This window comes from Ptychodera flava, chromosome 10 (assembly GCF_041260155.1).
Source record: "Ptychodera flava strain L36383 chromosome 10, AS_Pfla_20210202, whole genome shotgun sequence".
Classification (NCBI taxonomy): domain Eukaryota; kingdom Metazoa; phylum Hemichordata; class Enteropneusta; family Ptychoderidae; genus Ptychodera; species Ptychodera flava.
In genome coordinates, this window is record NC_091937.1 from 34,977,701 (window position 1) to 34,999,028 (window position 21,328).

The window sequence follows — 21,328 nt, forward strand, 5'->3', positions numbered from 1 at the left end:
CAGTATTTATCTTTGTTATATTGCTCTTCATTGCGTAAGTGCTGGTAACGTATGCATACTATACAAACACTTGCATCCCAACATGCTACCACTTACAGTAACTTTAGATGCATACTTTAAATACAGAATTCCAGAATATGTGCCCTTCACTGTCTTGAATACATGGGTTTCTACCAATACCCATGATAACATTGTTACACATCCCTTGTACTCTAAAAAAGACAAGGCATTACACTTTTAACAGAAAGGCAGAGGCACCTTTAAATATCTCTTCCTAGTCAATACACATCCGTCAAAACTTTATTTTAACGAGTTATCTTCTCTAACCTTTGTTCTCTCTGTTTGCAATGTTTACTTGAATACTAAAGCAAATTTTATCTTTATCTTATACAGCCTTTCATTGACATTTGTTCATACCTGTAACATTTCAGCCATGCATATATCTCTACACTCACACACCCCTCTCACAAAGTAAAACATCCCCTTAGGTAAATGCTGGTCAGTAGTGTATACACATACAAAGGCATCACCTACCAGTTGATGACAAGCTGTATGTATATTGGTGATTTCAGTTATTGTAAACTGTGCATCATCCGTTGTCAGTGATCCTGTAGCACGTTTGCTAGGCTAAGTTCAAACTCTGCCAAAATGCTTGATTGGTTTCAGATGTCAGGCAGACCATATGGAATGACAGGGGGGCCAGCAATGCTTGGCACAGGAATGTATCCACAACAGCAGCCATACGGAATGATGAACCAGCCAATGGGAATGCAACAAATGAATGCATTTGGAAACCAACCAATGACAGCGCCTGTTTCACAACCAGTGCAACCCAAAGATCCTTTTGTAAGTAATAATATTTTCAGTGCCATCACAGTTCTTGCTAACTGTACTTTATCATCTAATAATTTTGCACAAAACAATAGCATTCATTTATAAACATTAGTTTCATAAACAAATTCAGATTGTTAATGGAACATCAAGAACCACAGGTCTTGTGCTATACATACTTACCATTTAGGGTACTCAGATAAACTTCAATTGTTGACAATAATTTTGAGATGTAGCATATGCACCGAAACATGTAATGATACTAGCTAGCATGTACACATGCAATAATGCATGTAATGGTACAAGCCAGCATGTACACACATGTGATGGTACATAGCTAGCATGTACACATGTGATGGTGCTAACTAGCATGCACACACATGTAATGGTACAAGCTAGCAAGTCACACATGTGATGGTACATAGCTAGCATGTACACATGTGATGGTACAAGCTAGCATGTACACACATGTGATGTTACAAGCTAGCATGTGCACATGTGATGGTACATAGCTAGCATGTACACATGTGATGGTACAAGTTAGCATGTACACATGTGATGGTACAAGCTAGCAAGTACACATGTGATGGTACAAGCTATCATGTACACACATGTGATGGTACAAGCTAGCATGTACACACATGTGATGGTACAAGCTAGCATGTACACACATGTGATGGTCCAAGCTAGCATGTACACGTGATGGTACAAGCTAGCATGTACACACATGTGATGGTACTAGCTAGCATGTACACATGTGATGGTACAAGCTAGCATGTACACACATGTGATGGTACAAGCTAGCATGTACACATGTGATGGTACTAGCTAGCATGTACACATGTGATGGTACTAGCTAGCATGTACACTTGATGGTACAAGCTAGCATGTACACATGTGTGATGGTACTAGCTAGCATGTACACATGTGATGGTACAAGCTAGCATGTACACATGTGTGATGTTACAAGCTAGCATGTACACATGTGATGGTACATAGCTAGCATGTACACACATGTGATGTTACAAGCTAGCATGTACACATGTGATGGTACATAGCTAGCATGTACACATGTGATGGTACAAGCTAGCATGTACACATGTGTGATGGTACAAGCTAGCATGTACACATGTGATGGTACATAGCTAGCATGTACACGTGATGGTACAAGCTAGCATGTACACATGTGATGGTACAAGCTAGCATGTACACATGTGATGGTACAAGCTAGCATGTACAAATGTGATGGTACAAGCTAGCAGGTATACATGTGATTGTACAAGCTAGCATGTACACATGTGATGGTACAAGCTAGCATGTACACATGTGATGGTACATAGCTAGCATGTACACATGCAATAATGCATGTAATGGTACAAGCCAGCATGTACACACATGTGATGGTACATAGCTAGCATGTACACATGTGATGGTGCTAACTAGCATGCACACACATGTAATGGTATTAGCTAACATGTACATATACAAATGATGGTATCAGTTAACATGTACATATACATTAAAGATAGTAATTCTAAGCTTTTCAATTATGGAATCAGATCTAATTTCCTTGTCCTAAATGATGGATGACCAATTTTTTCCTAGAAAAAATGTAGATTCACTTTTCACACAATGTTCTTTTTTTAATGAATTTACAGGGTAACTTGTGATCACCAAGGAGATAACACAGACTCATAATAAAACAACAGGGAAAGTCAACTTTTGGAACTTTTACACATTGAAACAACCACTGAAGGAAGGACTCAGAACAGAAACAAGGAAAACAAAGAGCAACTTCCTCTACTGACCTTTGACAACTATCTTCATGATTACAATATTTAAATTAATAAACACAGCAAAGCAATATTTGCATGAGAGGTTTGTGAAATATTTAAAAACAAAATGACTGGAAAAAAATTAGGAATTATTCCCGTCGTCCAAATCCCTTATAACAAATTTCAAATATTACCTTTAATATATTAATTAACGTTATTTTAATTTTTGTAGCCTTAATTTTCTAGAAGAGTAATTAGACTGGAATAGTTTCATTGTTTTCTGCATGCGCTCATTATGTAGAATATGACTTTTATCCTGTGAATGACTTTGTTTAGCTAGTCAACTGCTGTGCTTTGGAGCTATCATTCTATTTCTGGTGAAAATAAAATGTGCTAAAATGAAAGTATAGACTTCTTATTCAGTAAGTGTTATATTGGGTACATTTTTCAGAAATGCAGGCAGAATTTGCAAGAAAAAGCAATCTTGCATTTCATAACAGCAAAGACAGACAGAGATATACATTTGCTGTTATTTTTGAGTTGTACAATTGTATATTATGTGAACTAGCAAAATGTTATTATCAAGCACTGGTTGCTTACAAGTTTTTCAACTATAATTACTGTATTAGTTCTTGTATTATCCAGATTCAATACCATAGGATCTTTTCTTCTTTGAATTGGTTTGAACATATTATGCATGTCTCTACATTTCCAATCAAGTATTTGCTGGAAATCCTAGTACAGACTCATACAGACAAAAAACAGTAGCCATGGCTATTTATTCAAAATATTCTCAGAATGATATAACTGTGCCATATTATTTAAGGTAATTGTTCCGTACCTCGGGAACAAGACATCACTTGTGTTTCACCCACTTATAGACGCACCCTTGATAAATAAATGAAATGTGTGCTACATGGTATTAAATTGTTTATGTCAGAGTTGGAATAGGTCATTTTTAGAGTGATATTCTGTTTGAATTGCAGGTCAATATGCACACTGCCTTTGACATTCGGTAGTTTGTATATCTTAATTCATTTTCGTTTCCATAATATGAAATCTGCTTGCATTTCTTTCTTTGCTTCTAAATATAAGTCATTGTTTTAATTCCAAATGCAGCAGTACCTTTCCATTAAAATTCACAAGGGATCACCATCTTTTCCATATTTCCAACACTACCAAGCAATTCAAATCGGGTACTGCACTGTCACTCCACAGTTTGTGTATTCAACATATGCTATAAGGCGATGGTGATTTTGGGCAAAATTTGAAAGTTGTACTCAAAAATTTAATTTCAGATATTAAAGTATATGTATTCATATGTATACATACAAGAAATATTAAATATCATGATAAAACTGAACTTCATAATAAAGCATAGCCCAAACGTTTTCAGATTTTCTCCCCGGCTTGTTGCAAATTGTTTGAGAGAAAGTAAAAATTAAATGTTTTATCTTTACATTTCCTTTCTCTTTAATAGGATAGGTCTTTGTTTGAGTAAATATGCAAAAGTCACTTTAGTTTCACCTCTTTACTCACAAATTTGATAGTGCATGCATTTACTTATGCTAATATGCAAAAGACCCTTTAGGTTCATTAAAATTACTCTGCTGATTGATTGGTCCAAGAGTGATTTATGCTAATATGCAAAACGCCCATGAGTTTCATCACAAAATTCAAGGAAAGACTGCACAGCAGCACTTGTTATTGTAATGGCATTGTTACTAGTATTCTTGTACTTGTGTGTGACATTGAAAGGAACTATGGAAGATACATACTTATCAATCACTACCTTACATTTCAAAAATGAATACTTGTGTGTTTTTAGTGATTTTTTTCAACAGTCCTGATTTACCAATGGTAAAGTTTAGACATTCATGATGTTGATGAAAAAATATGGTGTTTTGAGATAAGTGTGTAATTTTTCTTCACCACAGACAGGGTCAGTGTTTTCTCACCAGGCTGTGTCAGGGAAGTTTATGTGTTTAAAAGTGTGAGATAAAAAGCAGGGTGATCTAATATCTCCCCCCCCCCCCCCCCCAGTCCTGCAGAGGTTATATCTCTATCCACTTGTAAATGATGTTAAAAACCCTGATTCTATGACAAATCTGGACAAAAAACAAGACATTTAAGGCAAGGAATATGCCATGCAAGCATACCAAGTATTCTTAAACGTCTCTGCAATATAATTTTGTTGTTTGTTTTTGTCTTCTTGAAGTCTTGACTATTCTGTAGTGTCTTTGTCAACTTTGAAGTCAGAGCCACTGTTGGCAGCCAAGGCCTTTAATGCCTCAAAATAGTTTTATAAATTCAGACAGATATAGACCAGCTGTGTAGTGCCACAGAGCTTTTTATTTTGATAGAAAAACCGGTCCTTGTATGGCCGCCTTTCACTAATGCTTACTGCCTCTTGATACACTGTTTGGTCTTGTGTAGATTTCAATGACAGGTGATGGATTAACAATAAATTGTAGACATCTGCAGTTTCAATTGTAGCATATTACATAAGTTCTTCCATGCCATCACAACTTTGTCAGATCATAGTTTCTATAGGTGGATCGTACCATTTCCTAGCAGGGATTGCCAAGTAATTTGTTGTGATGTTAGATATTGTGATCAGTCAGTTACATCCATACAGACTTCATAGTAAGTATGTGTTTGTGGATTATGTTGATGTGTACAGCAATGGCAGCCATAGTTAGAGCTGCAGTAAGCCTGTTAGTTAGGTTGACAGTTTGCATAACCATTGTGTGTTGATTTTACAAGAATACAACCATGTTGTCTGTGTTTTGGGGAATGTTAATGATTGGAGTCACTCATGATGTCATTCCCAGATTGATTTCAAGGTAAACAATACTGATCTAAGGAATGATCCATTTGATATCCAGGAGAGTGTCTTGTATTGAACATCGGTATTCCATTAACAGTTTGAGATGCAAATGGAAAGTATACACACGGATTCATCTGAGGGCATTGAAAGGATAAGCCAGGGGGTTATAAATGAAGTGGACCGTAGGACTTCCGTTTTCAAACCTCTCTCCCTAATACCGAATGGTTCATTCCTGATGTTTTTGACTTTGTAATTATAGTCTGAGAGTACAGCGTCAATGTCAGAATTTGCATAATTAATGTTCATTTGTGTCTTTGTCAGAGCTTGGGGAAGAGTTTCCTCCATTGAGTGTGTTTTGGGTCATCTGAGAACTGTCTGTTGTCATGTTTTTTGGTTTCTTCAGTATCTGTCCAAGATGGTTAAAAGAAAAATTCAAAATACAATGTATGGCAATTTCAATACTGTATCAGAATATAATATCCATTTGTTGTAGAAAAACAAAACCCAAGGTGACTTTTTTGTAGCAAATTTTGTTCAGGAAACACAAGAATGTGTAACCGAAATAAAAGTACCTGTATAAGTAAAAATCTGTTTGTGTTTTTATTTTCAAGTCTTTTACTCAAGAAACATCAATAATTGCCTATGTTGTCAAAATGCTCAGCATATCTGTGTTGTTCCTGTCTGATTATAGATCTGTGTATGTGTTACCCATTCAGCATGTTCAGGTAAAGTAACTGAAGAGAGTAATTTGTTTGATCAGATTCTTGAAGATGTATGACAGTCAGCCTAAGCTGCTTTCTCTAGCAATGCATGTGCCAAGCACTCACCCCTGATTGGGGCCTAGGTGTACCCAGGACAGTTCAAACTACAAAAGCATTTTTTTACCCATGTCAATGTATCCTAAATTTCATACAAATTGATGGGTCAAATCATGCTGGAGGCAAAACCGGTCAAAAGGCTACATTTTATCAAAATTTCTGTGGACAAAAGTACATGTTGCGATGGAAGGGTTCTCAAACCACAGTTACACAGATCTGTGTATACTATCTGTATTGCAGCGCAACAAGTGTGACCTATGTTGTGAAGGTCATTCTTCCCATCACCAGGTCATGTTTACTTCAAGTGAAGATTGAATTAGCATATCAATAGAAAGTGTAGATTTTGCTAGAAGTCTCTGGACAGCTTCTTTTCGCTATAAATACATGGCTGTATAGTAGTTAATGACAGTACTGGAGATTCCCCATAATTCATCATGATTTGTACACTCAGAGATTCCTCAGTGAAGTCCACCGCATCTCCTATGTGTATACAAAGTCACAGACTAGATTTTACAATTATGAAAACGTACTTTCAAGGACACTGTCTTCTCAATTCCCATTGTAAATGATCAAGAAAAGTATGCTTGATTTAGAGAGCAGATAGTATTTTTGTAAAATTTTCCACTGACTGTGTCTTCAGCCATACAGAATAATGTGATAGAAAGTAGGGAGACTAGTTGCGCCTGTTTTATGAAACAAAAGGATATTGATTTTTTTCCAACAGAAAGACAAAATAAATTTACATGCTTACTTTTCACAGAGAATGACCCCTTCAGTTTTTCATAATGTGCTTCCCAAAAGTCTGGCATTCTGCAGAATGTGACCTGCAGAATGTGACTATTTAACAATTTCTTTGAAATTTATTCTGAAACATCTAAATGCACTTTTAACAAATATAATTAATCAATTATCTACAGGTTTTATATTATTGCTTTCAGGCTGAACTGAAAAGGGTATAAAAATTGTAATGTCGTGTGTGCAAATCAAACTGATTTATGGGTAATTTATTGTACTGTTGAACGCTGCATGTAGCCAAAGAAGGACTCACTTCCTCATTCATCAGTGTCTATCTGGACTCAACTCCATGGAGACTGCAATTTAGGAGTTTTGTACCCTCCAGCTAAGCTAAGTACTGTAATCTTTGCACTGTTTGTAAATTCTAGTGAATTTCCCCTAGACCTACTTATTAGTTGGAGTAAATTTAAAGAAAATCGCTGACTTCACCATCTTCTGTCATAATACCTGTCAATCAAACTTTGGCAAATTTGCAAGACGAAGATAATGGTCTGTACACCACAGAGGATGTTGGTTGATTTTGAAAAATGACCACCCAGTCAAAAAGCCGCCTAATGGACAAAAATATTAATTAAGAGAAAACATAAGAGATTGTCTGAATTCAATTCTTTTTAAGATCTTATTTTTGCAAGTCTTGTTTTGCTATAATTGTGCCAGCAGAGTAGAAATGAGGAGCTAGTTCTTTGCATGCTTTGGCTGACATTGCTATCCATAGGTGCAGGCTAGATGTTTAACAAGACAACCTGGCACTTTTTTCCATAGGATAGATCTAATTTTTTATAAACTAATTAATCAAGAAACAGATCAAGAAAACACTGGGAAATAAAAGATTATTCATTGAATGAAAATTATCTTTGACATGACATTTTTGTCTTGAAAAGTGTCATAAGTTATGAGTGGTGGAGTTTACTGTATGTGACAGGTGTCAGATTTGCTGGCCGTAAGCACTGAAGCTCCCTAAATGACTGAAAAAACTAGGTGAATTAGGAGAGAAAATGGCATCAAAATTATTTTCCTTCATTTTTTTCCCTACAAAAGAGTTATCAGAAAGGTGACCGCCCTATATTCCAACACCCCTATGTTCCGACATCCCTATGTTGCGACATCCCTATTGAAGGCTTCTGCAAAGAATTAGTTTTACGGTTGTCAAGTCCTATTTACAATGTCATAAATAAATATTTAAAAAAGTTTTACATGTTACTGTAGACACCGGACTTCAATACTTGCCGCTGGTTGGTGTTCTCCAATTCAAGAGAGTTTGCACCGGAATAAAAATTTGATACATTCCTGATGATCTATATTTATGATCTGCTCTTGACTTTCATAAAATAATGGGGGTTTGACCTTGACAAAGCGATTATTGTTTAATATTTTTGCGAAATAGAAACCACACTGCATCTGGTTGTATTGTAATATGTAGAATCCACATCATCTCAACATATTCATGAGGACACCCTTCTCATCCAGATGAGAATTATGGGAAAATGAGAAAGCATTAAGGCCTAGTCTTAATATTTTATTTTATTTTATTTTATTTTATTTTATTTTATTTTACGGCCAGTTGTAGTTGCATCTGTAAGCCACTAACTGAAAAGCCAGTACTGGTAAGTATCGAGGAAATATTCGTTAAATTAAGATATCTTACCATACGTAAAATTCATTATATTTTATACGTTGATTCGTTGATAGTTACTGAAAGCACTCATGTTTTTTTGTTTTCCCTGTCGATTGCATTATGTTATCTCTCGCAGAGGGCGAATTAATCGCGAAAACAATCGTTTTTATCAAATCCACACTGCCGAACATGCAGTCACTGTTTCTTCAAGTCACAAGTTTTACACATTTTTGCTTTGTTAATCGGGCAAATAAAAACAAAAACGTGCTGTACACAGGAAGTTCCGTTCTGAGCATCGCCATACACATAGCTGTACGAGTATATGTTGTGTCGTGTCTTGTTGAGTATAAATTTGGGCAAGTACTAAAACAAATAAATATTTACTGCAAGGAGTATTTTTGAAAATAAAATGTCGGGAAGTATGCAAGGACTTGAAATACGCTCACCTTTTTTGGCTATAAAGGAAGAAATTCAATATCACCTGTAACCTTAACTTCCATCTATTATGAAAAATCCTTGGAGATGTACGAATATTTTACTTTGGTTTTTGGAAGCTTTACATTGAAATATTATCAAGAGAATTACTTAAAATTTCCTCCTGTCAATTGTATGGTTCCTATTTATTAAATTTGATTAGTTTTACGTATAATATTGTCAAGATATATCTCAATATCTCGGTTATCCACGTGGACGGGTTGTACTCAAATAAAAATGGAAGATCAACGGCCCAAATCAAATCCACATAAAAAACCCGCAATAATTTCTACATTTGGAGAAACCAGCCACGAGAAATGGGTGTCTTTAAAAACGTTCAGAACTAAACGAAAAAAATTTAAAAGTAACTTCTGACAATCAATCATGTGAGGAATCAATTTCAGCCTAATTCTGCGTGTGATTTCACAAAGGGCACAATCGGATGCGCAGTGGACGCGTGTTAATCCGTTATGTCTTGAAATCGGTAACAAATTCCGCCCTGTTTACATCTTGAAATTGATTTCTGTGATTAAGTACAATCACCTCTTTTGGACGTAATATCATTTCTGCATTATGTTTTTCACGTGGATAAATTATGGTTTATATTACTATGGTTTGATTTTTTCTTCAGAAAAGGCCAGGCTTGTTCCAAATCACATTAAAGTTTGATTTCTAAACGCTGTGTTTTGGGTACAATTTTGAAAAGGCGGCTCTAATTGAGTATTTTCTGTACATTTATGGTTTTTAATAGGAATGAAAATACTTAAATTGGGGCAAAATGACACTATGTGTCGGAACATAGGGGTGGACCCATCAGAAATCAGGCATTATGAAAGAAAAAATATGTGATTTGATCACAACAATGAGTTAAGGGCTCATCCTTTACCATCAAGTTTAACCACAGAATTATCATCGGTGTTCTTCATCTTTTAAATAAATGCGAAGTATTCATCTGTGAAGATGGCAAGAAGTTTCGCATGTCTGGCATTGATTTGAAGTGCGCCTCCAACGTCCGTGCCATGTGCATGACCGGTCGACACAAAATGGCTTCCTCCACGAGGGCCATCGGCATCGTGTATATTACTGGCAAGCGCAGTCTTTTCCCTCTTTTCTCTGGCAAGAAAGCGGCAAACCGAAATTTTAGTGTGCAGGAGGCATTTGGAAAGAAGGTGACATGTGTAAATAACATTAACTTCACGAGTCTTTCTGGATTTCCATCCCAGAGGAACCTCTCGTTGAGTTCTGCAAGTGCTCATCCGTCCGAGTCGTCTACAAGTACAAGTGCTGCCTCAAATTTACACTTTTCAAACAAGCTTAAGAACGGTCCTCCGTTGGAACATTTTATTGCAAATTCAAATCTTAAAAATGATCTGCCTTTGAAAAGACACACTGAACAAGAACATGTCCCGTACATACAGAAAGAAATCGTGGCAGGAAACGGCCGGAAAGGTAAGGTCATAAAAATTGGGTCATTTTGCCGGTAAGGTCGACCGAGGGCACATTGGCAGCATTTCCGGTATGGGATTGGGAGTACATATACTGCAAATAGAGGGCCGAAAAAGCAAGGGTTTCCCTCCCTTTCAAAAGTAATTTGATTCTGTCACATAAATTGTAAGTGCACAAATATAGCAATAGGTTTTCAGTCTTTGCGAACTTGTATATGTTATAACTATGGGTCAAGGTCAGAATCTCACCTCTTGTAATTAATGAAATAACAAAATATTGAAAGAAAGTTAAAATACTGGTAAAGTGTAAAGGAAAAATGAAAACCTAAAACTATGAATAAATAGTTGGCAACATTTACAGGAACTAGTGATAATAATTCAGTGTTTCATCCAGGATGGCATCAACAGAGGGGGATTTCCTTTAGAGGGGATTTCATCATGCAGTTCATGTGTTCTATTTGTATCTCTAAGGTGTGACTGGCACCATTTCATGGGGGGTGGGGGGGCGGCTTGACAAATTATTAAGGGATGCCAACATGTCAGAGGGGGAATCCTCCCATCCCCCTCTCTAGATTAAACACTGATAATTATGGTAATTTTATTGTCTTTGAGATGGCAATAACAGAATCAGATGCTGTAGAACGTCCTTGATGTTTGTTGTGACAGTCTTATATAATTTGAACTTGCAAACTCCTATTTCATACTTCAAGATGCTTTATGTTGACATCTTTAATTTTCTATTTTCAATGAATTTTCTCAATTTGTCCATTTTGGGTAAATATTACATTCTCAGAAACCAGGCACTTGATTGCTTATAAACTTGATTTGCAGGTTCCTAAAGGTAAACAATTTCTTCAGAACCAAGTCGCTGGATTACTCTTAGGTTTGATTTTGTAGATACTTACAGGTGTTATGTACTATGTACATCTTGTGAAATTAAATAAAATAAGTAATATTGAAATTTTAAGATAAGTGAAGATTAAGAATAAGTTTAAGAATTGTGAATATTAAGTAGTTTTATCCAGTATTTGGTTGAAAATCAACAAAGTCTATGTAAAGAAGCTACCATGATTTATCCAAGGAAGTAGCCAGGATTCAGGGCATGTTTTTCCTCAGATAATGGGATGGGGACCTACCTACAGATCCCACACTGACATGTTCAAATATGAATGGTTTCATGTTCATTGAAATGAAGTCAGAAAAAGTGACATTTACTACAAACTTAAGGGGACTAAATTTTATTCTGTCCATTAACACTTAAAGGGACAAAGTCGGCCATTTTTCATGATTTTTGTTTGATGCAAGATACTTCTTATTAGTCCCCACGGACACCGTCCGGGGGGACTTATAGGTTTGGTCATGTCCGTGCGTGTGTGCGTGCGTGTGTGCGTCCGGTGCGTCCGTCCGTCCACTCACGCAGATATCTCAGAGATGCAAGAAGCGATTTCATTCAAACTTGGTACAAGGATTACTTCATATGTCATACAGATGCACGTCGATTTGTTTTGTGATACGATCCAATATGGCCGCCAGGCGGCCATTTTATTACGATTTTTTTATGTACAGAGCCATAACTCAGACATGTTTCAACCGATTTTATTCAAAGTTGGTACAAGGACATTGACCAATGTCATAGATATGCACATCAATTTGTTTTGTGATATGATCCAATATGGCCGCCAGGCGGCCATTTTATTACAATATTTTCATATACAGTGCCATAACTCAGACATGTTTTAACCGATTTTATTCAAACTTGGTACAAGGATTACTTCATATGTCATACAGATGCACGTCGATTTGTTTTGTGATACGATCCAATATGGCCGCCAGGCGGCCATTTTATTACAATATTTTCATATACAGTGCCATAACTCAGACATGTTTTAACTGATTTTATTCAAAGTCGGTACAAGGACATTGACCTATGTCATACACATGCACATTGATTTGTTTTGTGATTCGATCCAACATAGCTGCCGTTAGGCCATTTTATTAGGTTTTTTCATGTCCGGAACCATAACTCAGACATGTATCAAGCGAATTTATTCAAAGTTGGTACAAGGAGATTTACCAATGTCATACATATGCATGGTAATTTGTTTTGTTATGCAATCCAATATGGCCGCCGTGTAGCCATTTTATTACGAGTTTTTCATGTCCTGAACCATAACTCAGACATGTATCAAGCGAATTTATTCATAAGTATTTTTATCACAGACCTAATGAAGAGGACTCTATCCTCTCTGAGGACCTGTAATCAAAGTACCCATTAACAAGTGGGGACTGTGTCATCAACGATGACTTGTTTTGTTTGACATGTTGAAAGATAGTGAATAAACGGGTGACCATGCATATATTCGAGCCCGGTTTTAGACAAATTACATGAAACCATCGCGAAAATGAATTAATGGTCATGACCATTAATTCATTTTTGCAATGATTTCATGTATGGTGTCTAAAACCGGGGTCGAATATATGCATGGTCACCCATTCATTCAGTATCTTTCAACATATCAAACAATATAAGTAGTATCTCGTATCAAACAAAATTCATGAAAAATGACCGACTTTGTCCCTTTAAAAGTGGAGTAAAGAACTTTCAAAATAACAATTGTCAATTTTCCCACTCTGACAGTGTAAAGTTTGTTTGCATGTTGTTACGGTGTTTGCATTATTTCAATATTGGGCTGTGAATTTTCATGAAGTACACTTTGTATGAATTATGTTTTCTTCATTGTTCACTAGTGTACTTTGAAACCTATGGCTGTCAGATGAATGAGAGTGATACAGAAATTGCATGGTCAATTCTTCAAAACTCTGGTTTCCTGAAAACTGCTGATGTACATGAGGTAAGATGATGGCAAAACTTGATACTAGCTTAGCCTTTTCACCCCCATTTTGCCTTTTAGAGGTCCAACTTAAACATGAAAACAATGGGCTAAGGTCAAACCATTGAGGTGAAAGGATTTATGCATTTGAAACTTGAAGCAATTGTGAAAAACTTTTAAAAACCATGATATGAGATTACATGTAAATGGTGTGAAAAATACTTAATAATATAGCTGATGTTACGTTTTTAGAAATTTTAGTTTTAAGATTCAATGGATCGAATTTGAAATAAATCTGAATGTAGTGAATTGTGCATATGCACTTTTGATACTTAAAATTACACATCCATACAAAAATTGTCAAAACATTCCCCCATGGAGAAAAAGGATTTAGAAACTGTACACAGGTTTTACTGTATATTCAAAGAGTCTCTTTAAGCAAAGTTTATCCATTCATGTAGTTTGTAGAATTCCAGATTCTATTTAATGAGTACATTCACTCAGTCCATCGGAACTTTGCCCAATAGCGCTGATCGCAAATGACGTCACTGTTCTATCTCATTAATATGCATAAGTAAACATTTCTCCACATTTTCCGCATACGACGAAATTAAAACCTGCGAGTGTTAGAATGGATATTTAGCGTCACACTTATTCGTATGAATTGATGACCGAGACTACAAGCTGCAACAGCAGCCGCGCATGCAACAACAAAATTTGTCCGAATTTCAGCATATTTGTCCGAAAGTCGCGCGCTTGCAGCTATATTTAGTAACAAATCCGAAATCGCGATCAACCCAATTACCTTACTGTAAAAAACAATATAACTTAAGAGTTCTTGGTAAGTTTGACAAATTGAATACTTACTCTATGTAGTTTTATAGTTTCAAGAACGGATCCTTGATTTTGAATATGTTTATTCCGCAGGCTGATGTAATATTTGCAGTGACGTGTGCAGTGAGGGAGAATGCAGAGACCAAAGTATGGAATCGATTGAAATATTTCCAAGCATTGAAAAGGAAAAGATCCAAATCACAGACACAAATTAAGATAGGACTTCTCGGTAAGTAAGTCAATAGATTTCATAGACAAGGACAAACAATAGCAATATGTGTCCAAGGAGTAAATTGATTTATGATTTGATACTTGAGTGGACAATGTTATTGGAAACCATACGCTGTTGATACCTTCTATTCAATTGATGCCATCTATCATGCAGGCTGGATTATTTAAGAAGTATAAATAAAAAAATTGAAAACCTTAAACTTTTGCGAAAACTCCCTAGCAAAAAGTTTGACCATTCTCTTTAACAAATCTAGTATAAAAATCAGTGGTCATACTATAGCGCAAAGTTTGGTACTACAGAAACAAACTACCTATCATGTACTAATACTTAAAATTCAAAATGGCCGCCATCCCTTCAGAAAATAATTGAATTTTTAATTTTGTGATTTTTATAATTTTTGTAATTTTCACAAAACTAAGCCTAGATGAAAACTTGACTTATTCCAATAGTTTCAAAATAAGCCCCAACAAGCAGTAGACCAGAAAAGAATTGTAAACAATTTGGAGTCTGAGTATCTGTTCCTGATGTACATTCTACCTTATCAAGTTGTATGACAAGACGCTTTTGTAATTTGGATTCTAAACACTTAAAGAATTTAATTACAATCTAATTATTGTTTTTCTAGGTTGCATGGCAGAAAGACTTAAAAAAGAAATTCTTGAGAAGAGCAAAGCAGTTGATTTGATAGCAGGCCCTGATGCATACAGAGATTTACCCAGAATGCTTGCTGTGACAGAGCATGGCCAACCAGCTGTCAATGTTATACTATCACTGGATGAAACTTATGCTGATGTCATTCCTGTTAGAATGAACAGTAATTCCCCATCAGCTTTTGTGTAAGTCTCACCACCTTTAACCCTTTTAGCACCAAGTCCCCTTTATAAAATAAGCCGCAGTCAATTTTTCTCAGATTTTTGCCAAAATTTTGTGAAAAAAACTGTAGCCAATGAAATGTTATGTCTATTTGGTCCAAAATTATAAAAAAAGTACAGAAAAATTCATAAAAATTGGTAAAATGTTGCACAAAAATTTTGGCGGGAAAAAAAATTACAGTGCTCAAAGGGTTAAGCCCATTTCAATGATAAAGGTTCAATCTGACTGAAGTAGCCAAAGGGCTCTCTCTAATTGGTTGATTTAAACATCTAAGAAATGTGCAATTCTTGCTAATATTCACTGTGATAGATGATGTACCATAAAACCTGGTTACTTGTCATCACCACCAGACAGGCAGGTGACCAAATTATGAATCATATTTTGTCAAATTAGACTTTACTAAGGAGCACCCTCATATCAACTCAATTAAAATGTGTTTTCTAATCAGTAAAAATCCCATGAATGTTTACTCTTTAAATTTAATTTACTGGAATTGTAAACAGTTTACAGAAAGCCAAAACCACTGTCACATGGTAATTTTGTTGTATTATGTTACTGTAAATTAGCAATATACCAGTATCTGGAATATGAACTTTAAAGAGAAGATATGTCAATTTGAAAGTGGTCACTTATCAATTTGTATGAAGGAAGATGTCTAGAGTTACCAAATGAAGAGCTTTTTCTGTGTTTGACTTTTCTTAAACATAGATCTATCATGAGAGGATGTGACAATATGTGCAGTTATTGCATTGTTCCTTTCACAAGAGGACGAGAAAGAAGTCGACCAATTAGTTCAATAGTGGAGGAAGTCAAGATACTCTCAGATCAAGTAAGTGATAAAATCATCCAAATGCAATGATGAGGTTTTGTCTGTCACTGCTCAGTGATAAAATCATCCTAATGATGAGGTTTTGTATATCACTGCTCTGAGTTAAAGTGTGTTGGACATGCTATGCTTTTCTGTTTTTAAACAACTTGACTTGATGTTTACAGCTGAATCTGGAACAAGAGGTTTTAGGTAATCACCTAAATACTGGTTTTTGAATTCTGAACACCGTTCACAATGTCAACTTCTGATAAACTTTTCCACTTTGTTTCATTGTATATTCACAGGGTGTAAAAGAAGTCACTCTACTTGGCCAGAATGTAAATAGCTACAGAGACACGTCAGAAATGAACTACTTTAACAATGATGGCGCTGTTAGTGACACAAGCACAAATCTTAGTAAGGGATTTAAAACTATCTATAAACCCAAGAAAGGTGGATTAAGATTTGCAGAGTTGTTGGATCAAGTGTCAGACGTGGATCCAGAAATGAGAATAAGATTTACGTCACCACATCCAAAAGATTTTCCAGATGAAGTAAGTTTTCTACTTTGCTGTCACATTGAGATTATTGTATATTAGTGTTAGTCTTTGTGTCTATCAAACTGTCTTGTTTAGAGAGTTAACAAAGTCTTGAGGAAATCTCTCTATTGTAAAGGGAACTGTGACTAGAAGCAAGGCAAAATTTGGTAAATGAAGGAACTCATTTCTTCAAAACTCCAATCTTTTACTGTCCCTGAAGTTTTACTTTAGTCAAACAATAAATTTTAATGTTTTGAAGAGAAAATTTTGTTGCAAATTGAGGTGAGAGTAGTGCAAAATTGAAGACCATTACAGCAAATAAAAATTATTGCAAGATTTTGTTGATGTTGCTTTTGATACATTTACATCATGTCTTTTCAACTGGTGTATTTGGTGTGTTTGCTTTTCACAGGTACTAGAGATTATTAATGAAAGACCAAACATCTGTAAACATCTTCACTTGCCGGCACAAAGTGGTAATACAGAAATTTTGAAAAAAATGAGAAGAGGGTAAGTTTTATTGAAGAGAAGTTGAACTTTGACCTTTACCAATATTATGTTGACTTGTAAATGTTGAATCATTTTCAGAATAATTTTGTCAAAAAAATCTGTCAAAAGTGCCGGATTCTCTTGCAAGCTGGAATGTTGGCTCTTAGGGACAGCATTTTTCAGGTTTCCATAGATTCTTACAAAAACCACTGAACTGTATGAAATTGTTATTTATTATAATGAGAAATACTACCTCTCTCTGAGATAATGCCTTGATTTGCGGGGAAGCAATAAATAACTGGACATCTTAAAAACTCACAATGGATACAATTTTTTTACTCTTTAGGTATACAAGGGAAGCATACTTGGAATTGGTTCACCATGTACGAAGCAGAATTCCTAATGTTGCCTTGACCAGTGATTTCATATCAGGATTCTGTGGTGAAACCAAAAGAGCTCATGAAGATACTCTATCACTGCTGCGACTTGTCAAGTACGACTTTGTCTACGCATTTGCATACAGTATGCGACAGGTATGATTTTGTCTATGCATTTGCATACAGTATGCGACAGGTATGATTTTGTCTACACATTTGCATACAGTATGTGACAGATATGACTTTGTCTACGCATTTGCATACAGTATGCGACAGGTATGACTTTGTCTATGCATTTGCATACAGTATGCGACAGGTATGACTTTGTCTATGCATTTGCATACAGTATGCGACAGGTATGACTTTGTCTACGCATTTGCATACAGTATGCGACAGGTATGATTTTGTCTATGCATTTGCATACAGTATGCGACAGGTATGACTTTGTCTACGCATTTGCATACAGTATGCGACAGGTATGATTTTGTCTATGCATTTGCATACAGTATGCGACAGGTATGACTTTGTCTATGCATTTGCATACAGTATGCGACAGGTATGACTTTGTCTACGCATTTGCATACAGTATGCGACAGGTATGACTTTGTCTACGCATTTGCATACAGTATGCGACAGGTATGATTTTGTCTATGCATTTGCATACAGTATGCGACAGGTATGACTTTGTCTATGCATTTGCATACAGTATGCGACAGGTATGACTTTGTCTATGCATTTGCATACAGTATGCGACAGGTATGATTTTGTCTATGCATTTGCATACAGTATGCGACAGGTATGATTTTGTCTATGCATTTGCATACAGTATGCAACAGGTATGATTTTGCCTACACATTTGCATACAGTATGCGACAGGTATGATTTTGTCTATGCATTTGCATACAGTATGCCACAGGTATGACTTTTGTCTACACATTTGCTCACAGTATGTGACAGGTATGATTTTGTCTATGCATTTGCATACAGTATGCAACAGGTATGATTTTGTCTACGCATTTGCATACAGTATGCGACAGGTATGATTTTGTCTATGCATTTGCATACAGTATGCAACAGGTATGACTTTGTCTATGCATTTGCATACAGTAGGCGACATGTATGATGTTGCCTGTGCATTTGCTCACAGTATGCAAAAGGTGGTCTATATCTGTTGTCATTTTTTTATAATCCTCTTTAGGCTTAAAGATCTGATTATCCAGTATCAGCTTATAGGATAAACTGCTGTAAGGTTACTAAATTAGACTATGCCATCAATTTCTCATTGAATTTTTTTATCTTTCCAGCATGATATGTCTGTCCATATTTACAGTTTTAGTGTGTAAGACCATGAAAGAAAATGAAGCTATAAACAATTTACATCATAAAATATTTTGTAATTTCATTTATAAATTGTCCAGAAAAACCATGAAATTGATCCAAGCCTCTGTTGGTAAAGGATGGAATATTGCAAGCTTATCCTTGATCAACATTTCTGAAAATATTTTACACGTGTCATGTCTTTGATGTAGAAAACTCACGCTTATCACAAGATGGAAGATAACGTTCCGTATGATATCAAAGTAAGTCGACTTACAGATGTATTAGAAGTGTCCAGAGAAGAAATGTTCAATGCAAACAATGGCAGAGTAGGAACACAGCAGTTGGTTCTAGTTGAAGGGGTAAGAGAGAGCATGTGATTGTTTGCTTCAACCCTGGTCACTATTTTCTCATGGCATTAGTAGACTGCAAAACACTGAACTGGAATCATTCCAGAACTACATATGTCAAGAAGACTGTGTGGCTATAGCTCTAATTCATATGACAGAATGTTTGAGGAAATCCTTGTTCCAATGACAGCTTTGTGGTAAAGGGAATTTCCATAGCATGCCATGATGGATTTATTTTTCATTGGTTCCGTGTTGCATTTCTGACTGAACTGACTTTGATGCATTGATTTTCATTAACTTCTTTGTTTCTGTAACATCCTTTGCTTGATATTATAACAGCCTAGCAAGAAATCTGCTGATGATTTAGCCGGTAGAAGTGATTTCAACACAAAGGTCATTTTCCCAAATATGGAAATACCATGTGACATGGAGTCCTCCAATCACAGACCAATTAAAGTTGGAGACTATGTTGTCGTTTGTGTAAGTAATTATTACAGGTATACAAAGGGCATTTTGGGATTCCTCCAAATGAATCCATTCCTGTGATTTATATCCAACAAGTTGACATTTATATTTTGTAATTCAGATTACATTTATTTTATGTCATTCAGATTCCATTGAGAAAATGTACAAAATTAGATTCATTAGTTAAAAAATATGGTCAGATGGTAATGTCATTTAGTTTAATGAAAAGCAAACTTTGAAAAGATTAGGTATTGAATTTAATGCAAAATATTTGTTGCAAGTCTTTAAAAATTTGATGAAAAGAATTTTACCTTATCAAATCTTATTGTGAAACTGACATCAGGGACTATTATTTATTGCTGAAGGCAGTGATATGATAAATGGAAAAGTTGATAACTCTCATGGAGTATTTGCACTGTATCAATCACGAGAAAGTTATGCCTGGTTTTTTTTGGTTTTTTTGACAGATCAATGACTGTACATCCCAGGTTATGAAAGGAATACCTCTTTACCACACGACATTGCAGGAATTTTCCAAACACCAACAGAATCAACCATGCCTTCAGGACCTTAGGAAGATAAATCTTCCATTTTTACACTTTGGGTATTTACCAGGAGTTCAGGATCCAGTTGTAGACAGATAGTCTTCGAGTGACTGCATTTACTAATCAAGATCTACAGTGTTGTTTGTGTGTTCATGGGATGTGGAAACAGCCACCATGCTATGTGGTAGATGATAAGATATGATAAGCATGAAGATGATGAATTTGACTGGGTGGAGTAGAGCGTGAAATCTTACTGACATGCAGATTGATGCATTTGAAAAGCACACACGATAGGAATACATTATGCAGTATTGTGTGATTCCAGCAACAATTATCAACATTTTGAAGAAACCCGGATAATATGTAAAAAAGTCAGTGAAACCATGAACATCATGTTCATGGAAAGCAACTTACCCATCAAAGACACAAAGTAAATGTTGACCAGCTTTATTTGCCGATTGATGGACAGGAAATCAGAACAGTTATTGGTCTCATGTAGAATAAATCCTATTTATATCAACACTGTCTTCTGTGAAAATGATAGTTAATTTCTTTCCATTGAGTTGTCTGTCTTGTAAAGACACTTATCAGAACACACAAGCTAGTCTGGCTGATCTGGCTGATACAGACAAGCTGCAGTCTAGCTGATACAGACAAGCTGCAGTCTAGCTGATACAGACACGCTGCAGTCTGGTTGACACGGACAAGCTACAGTCTGGCTGATACAGACACACTGCAGTCTGGCTGATACAGACACGCTGCAGTCTGGTTGATACCGACAAACTACAGTCTGGCTGATACGGACACGCTACAGTCTGGTTGATACAGACACGCTGCAGTCTGGTTGACACGGACAAGCTGCAGCCTGGTTGATACCAACACACTACAGTCTGGCTGAAACAGACACGCCACAGTCTGGCTGATACAGACACACTGCAGTCTGGCTGATACAGACACACTGCAGTCTGGCTGATACAGACACACTGCAGTCTGGCTGATACAGACACACTGCAGTCTGGCTGATACAGACACACTGCAGTCTGGCTGATACAGACACGCTACAGTCTGGCTGACACAGACACACT

At 36.1% G+C, this 21,328-nt stretch overlaps 2 protein-coding genes across 36 annotated transcripts in view; both read left to right on the top strand.

Annotated features, from left to right (window-relative positions):
• LOC139142621 (phosphatidylinositol-binding clathrin assembly protein LAP-like) overlaps nucleotides 1-6,023 on the top strand; it is a 63,285-nt gene extending 57,262 nt beyond the window's left edge. For all 31 annotated transcript variants that reach the window (XM_070712630.1, XM_070712635.1, XM_070712632.1 and 28 more), the window contains 2 exons: nucleotides 667-846; nucleotides 2,490-6,023. In XM_070712630.1, coding sequence (XP_070568731.1) covers nucleotides 667-846; nucleotides 2,490-2,501 — 192 coding nt within the window. In that variant the 3' untranslated portion in view covers nucleotides 2,502-6,023. The remainder of the gene's footprint in view (nucleotides 1-666; nucleotides 847-2,489) is intronic.
• Nucleotides 6,024-10,167: 4,144 nt separating this feature from the next.
• On the top strand, nucleotides 10,168-20,763 carry LOC139142625 (mitochondrial tRNA methylthiotransferase CDK5RAP1-like). Of its 5 annotated transcripts, none has more exons than XM_070712666.1 (12): nucleotides 10,177-10,587; nucleotides 13,332-13,435; nucleotides 14,342-14,477; nucleotides 15,106-15,316; nucleotides 16,062-16,182; nucleotides 16,467-16,715; nucleotides 17,113-17,210; nucleotides 17,536-17,682; nucleotides 18,003-18,042; nucleotides 19,096-19,245; nucleotides 19,573-19,713; nucleotides 20,166-20,763. In XM_070712666.1, the coding sequence occupies exons 1-12, from the start codon at nucleotides 10,182-10,184 to the stop codon at nucleotides 20,340-20,342; spliced, it is 1,980 nt and encodes a 659-aa protein (XP_070568767.1). In that variant the 5' UTR covers nucleotides 10,177-10,181; the 3' UTR covers nucleotides 20,343-20,763. The 5 variants fall into 5 exon arrangements, with proteins under 5 accessions (XP_070568765.1, XP_070568767.1, XP_070568768.1 ...); XM_070712667.1 differs by lacking the exon at nucleotides 18,003-18,042 and adding an exon at nucleotides 18,083-18,122; XM_070712668.1 differs by lacking the exon at nucleotides 18,003-18,042 and adding an exon at nucleotides 18,123-18,162.
• The last annotated feature ends 565 nt before the right edge of the window (nucleotides 20,764-21,328 follow it).

Bases quoted from the DNA above. Each gene is read 5' to 3' on its own strand.
- LOC139142625 (XM_070712664.1), top strand. From the start codon at position 10,182: ATGGCTTCCTCCACGAGGGCCATCGGCATCGTGTATATTACTGGCAAG. The intron at 15,317-16,061 runs GTAAGTCTCACC...TCTTAAACATAG, and splicing joins AATTCCCCATCAGCTTTTGT to ATCTATCATGAGAGGATGTG. The intron at 19,714-20,165 runs GTAAGTAATTAT...TTTTTTTGACAG, and splicing joins GAGACTATGTTGTCGTTTGT to ATCAATGACTGTACATCCCA.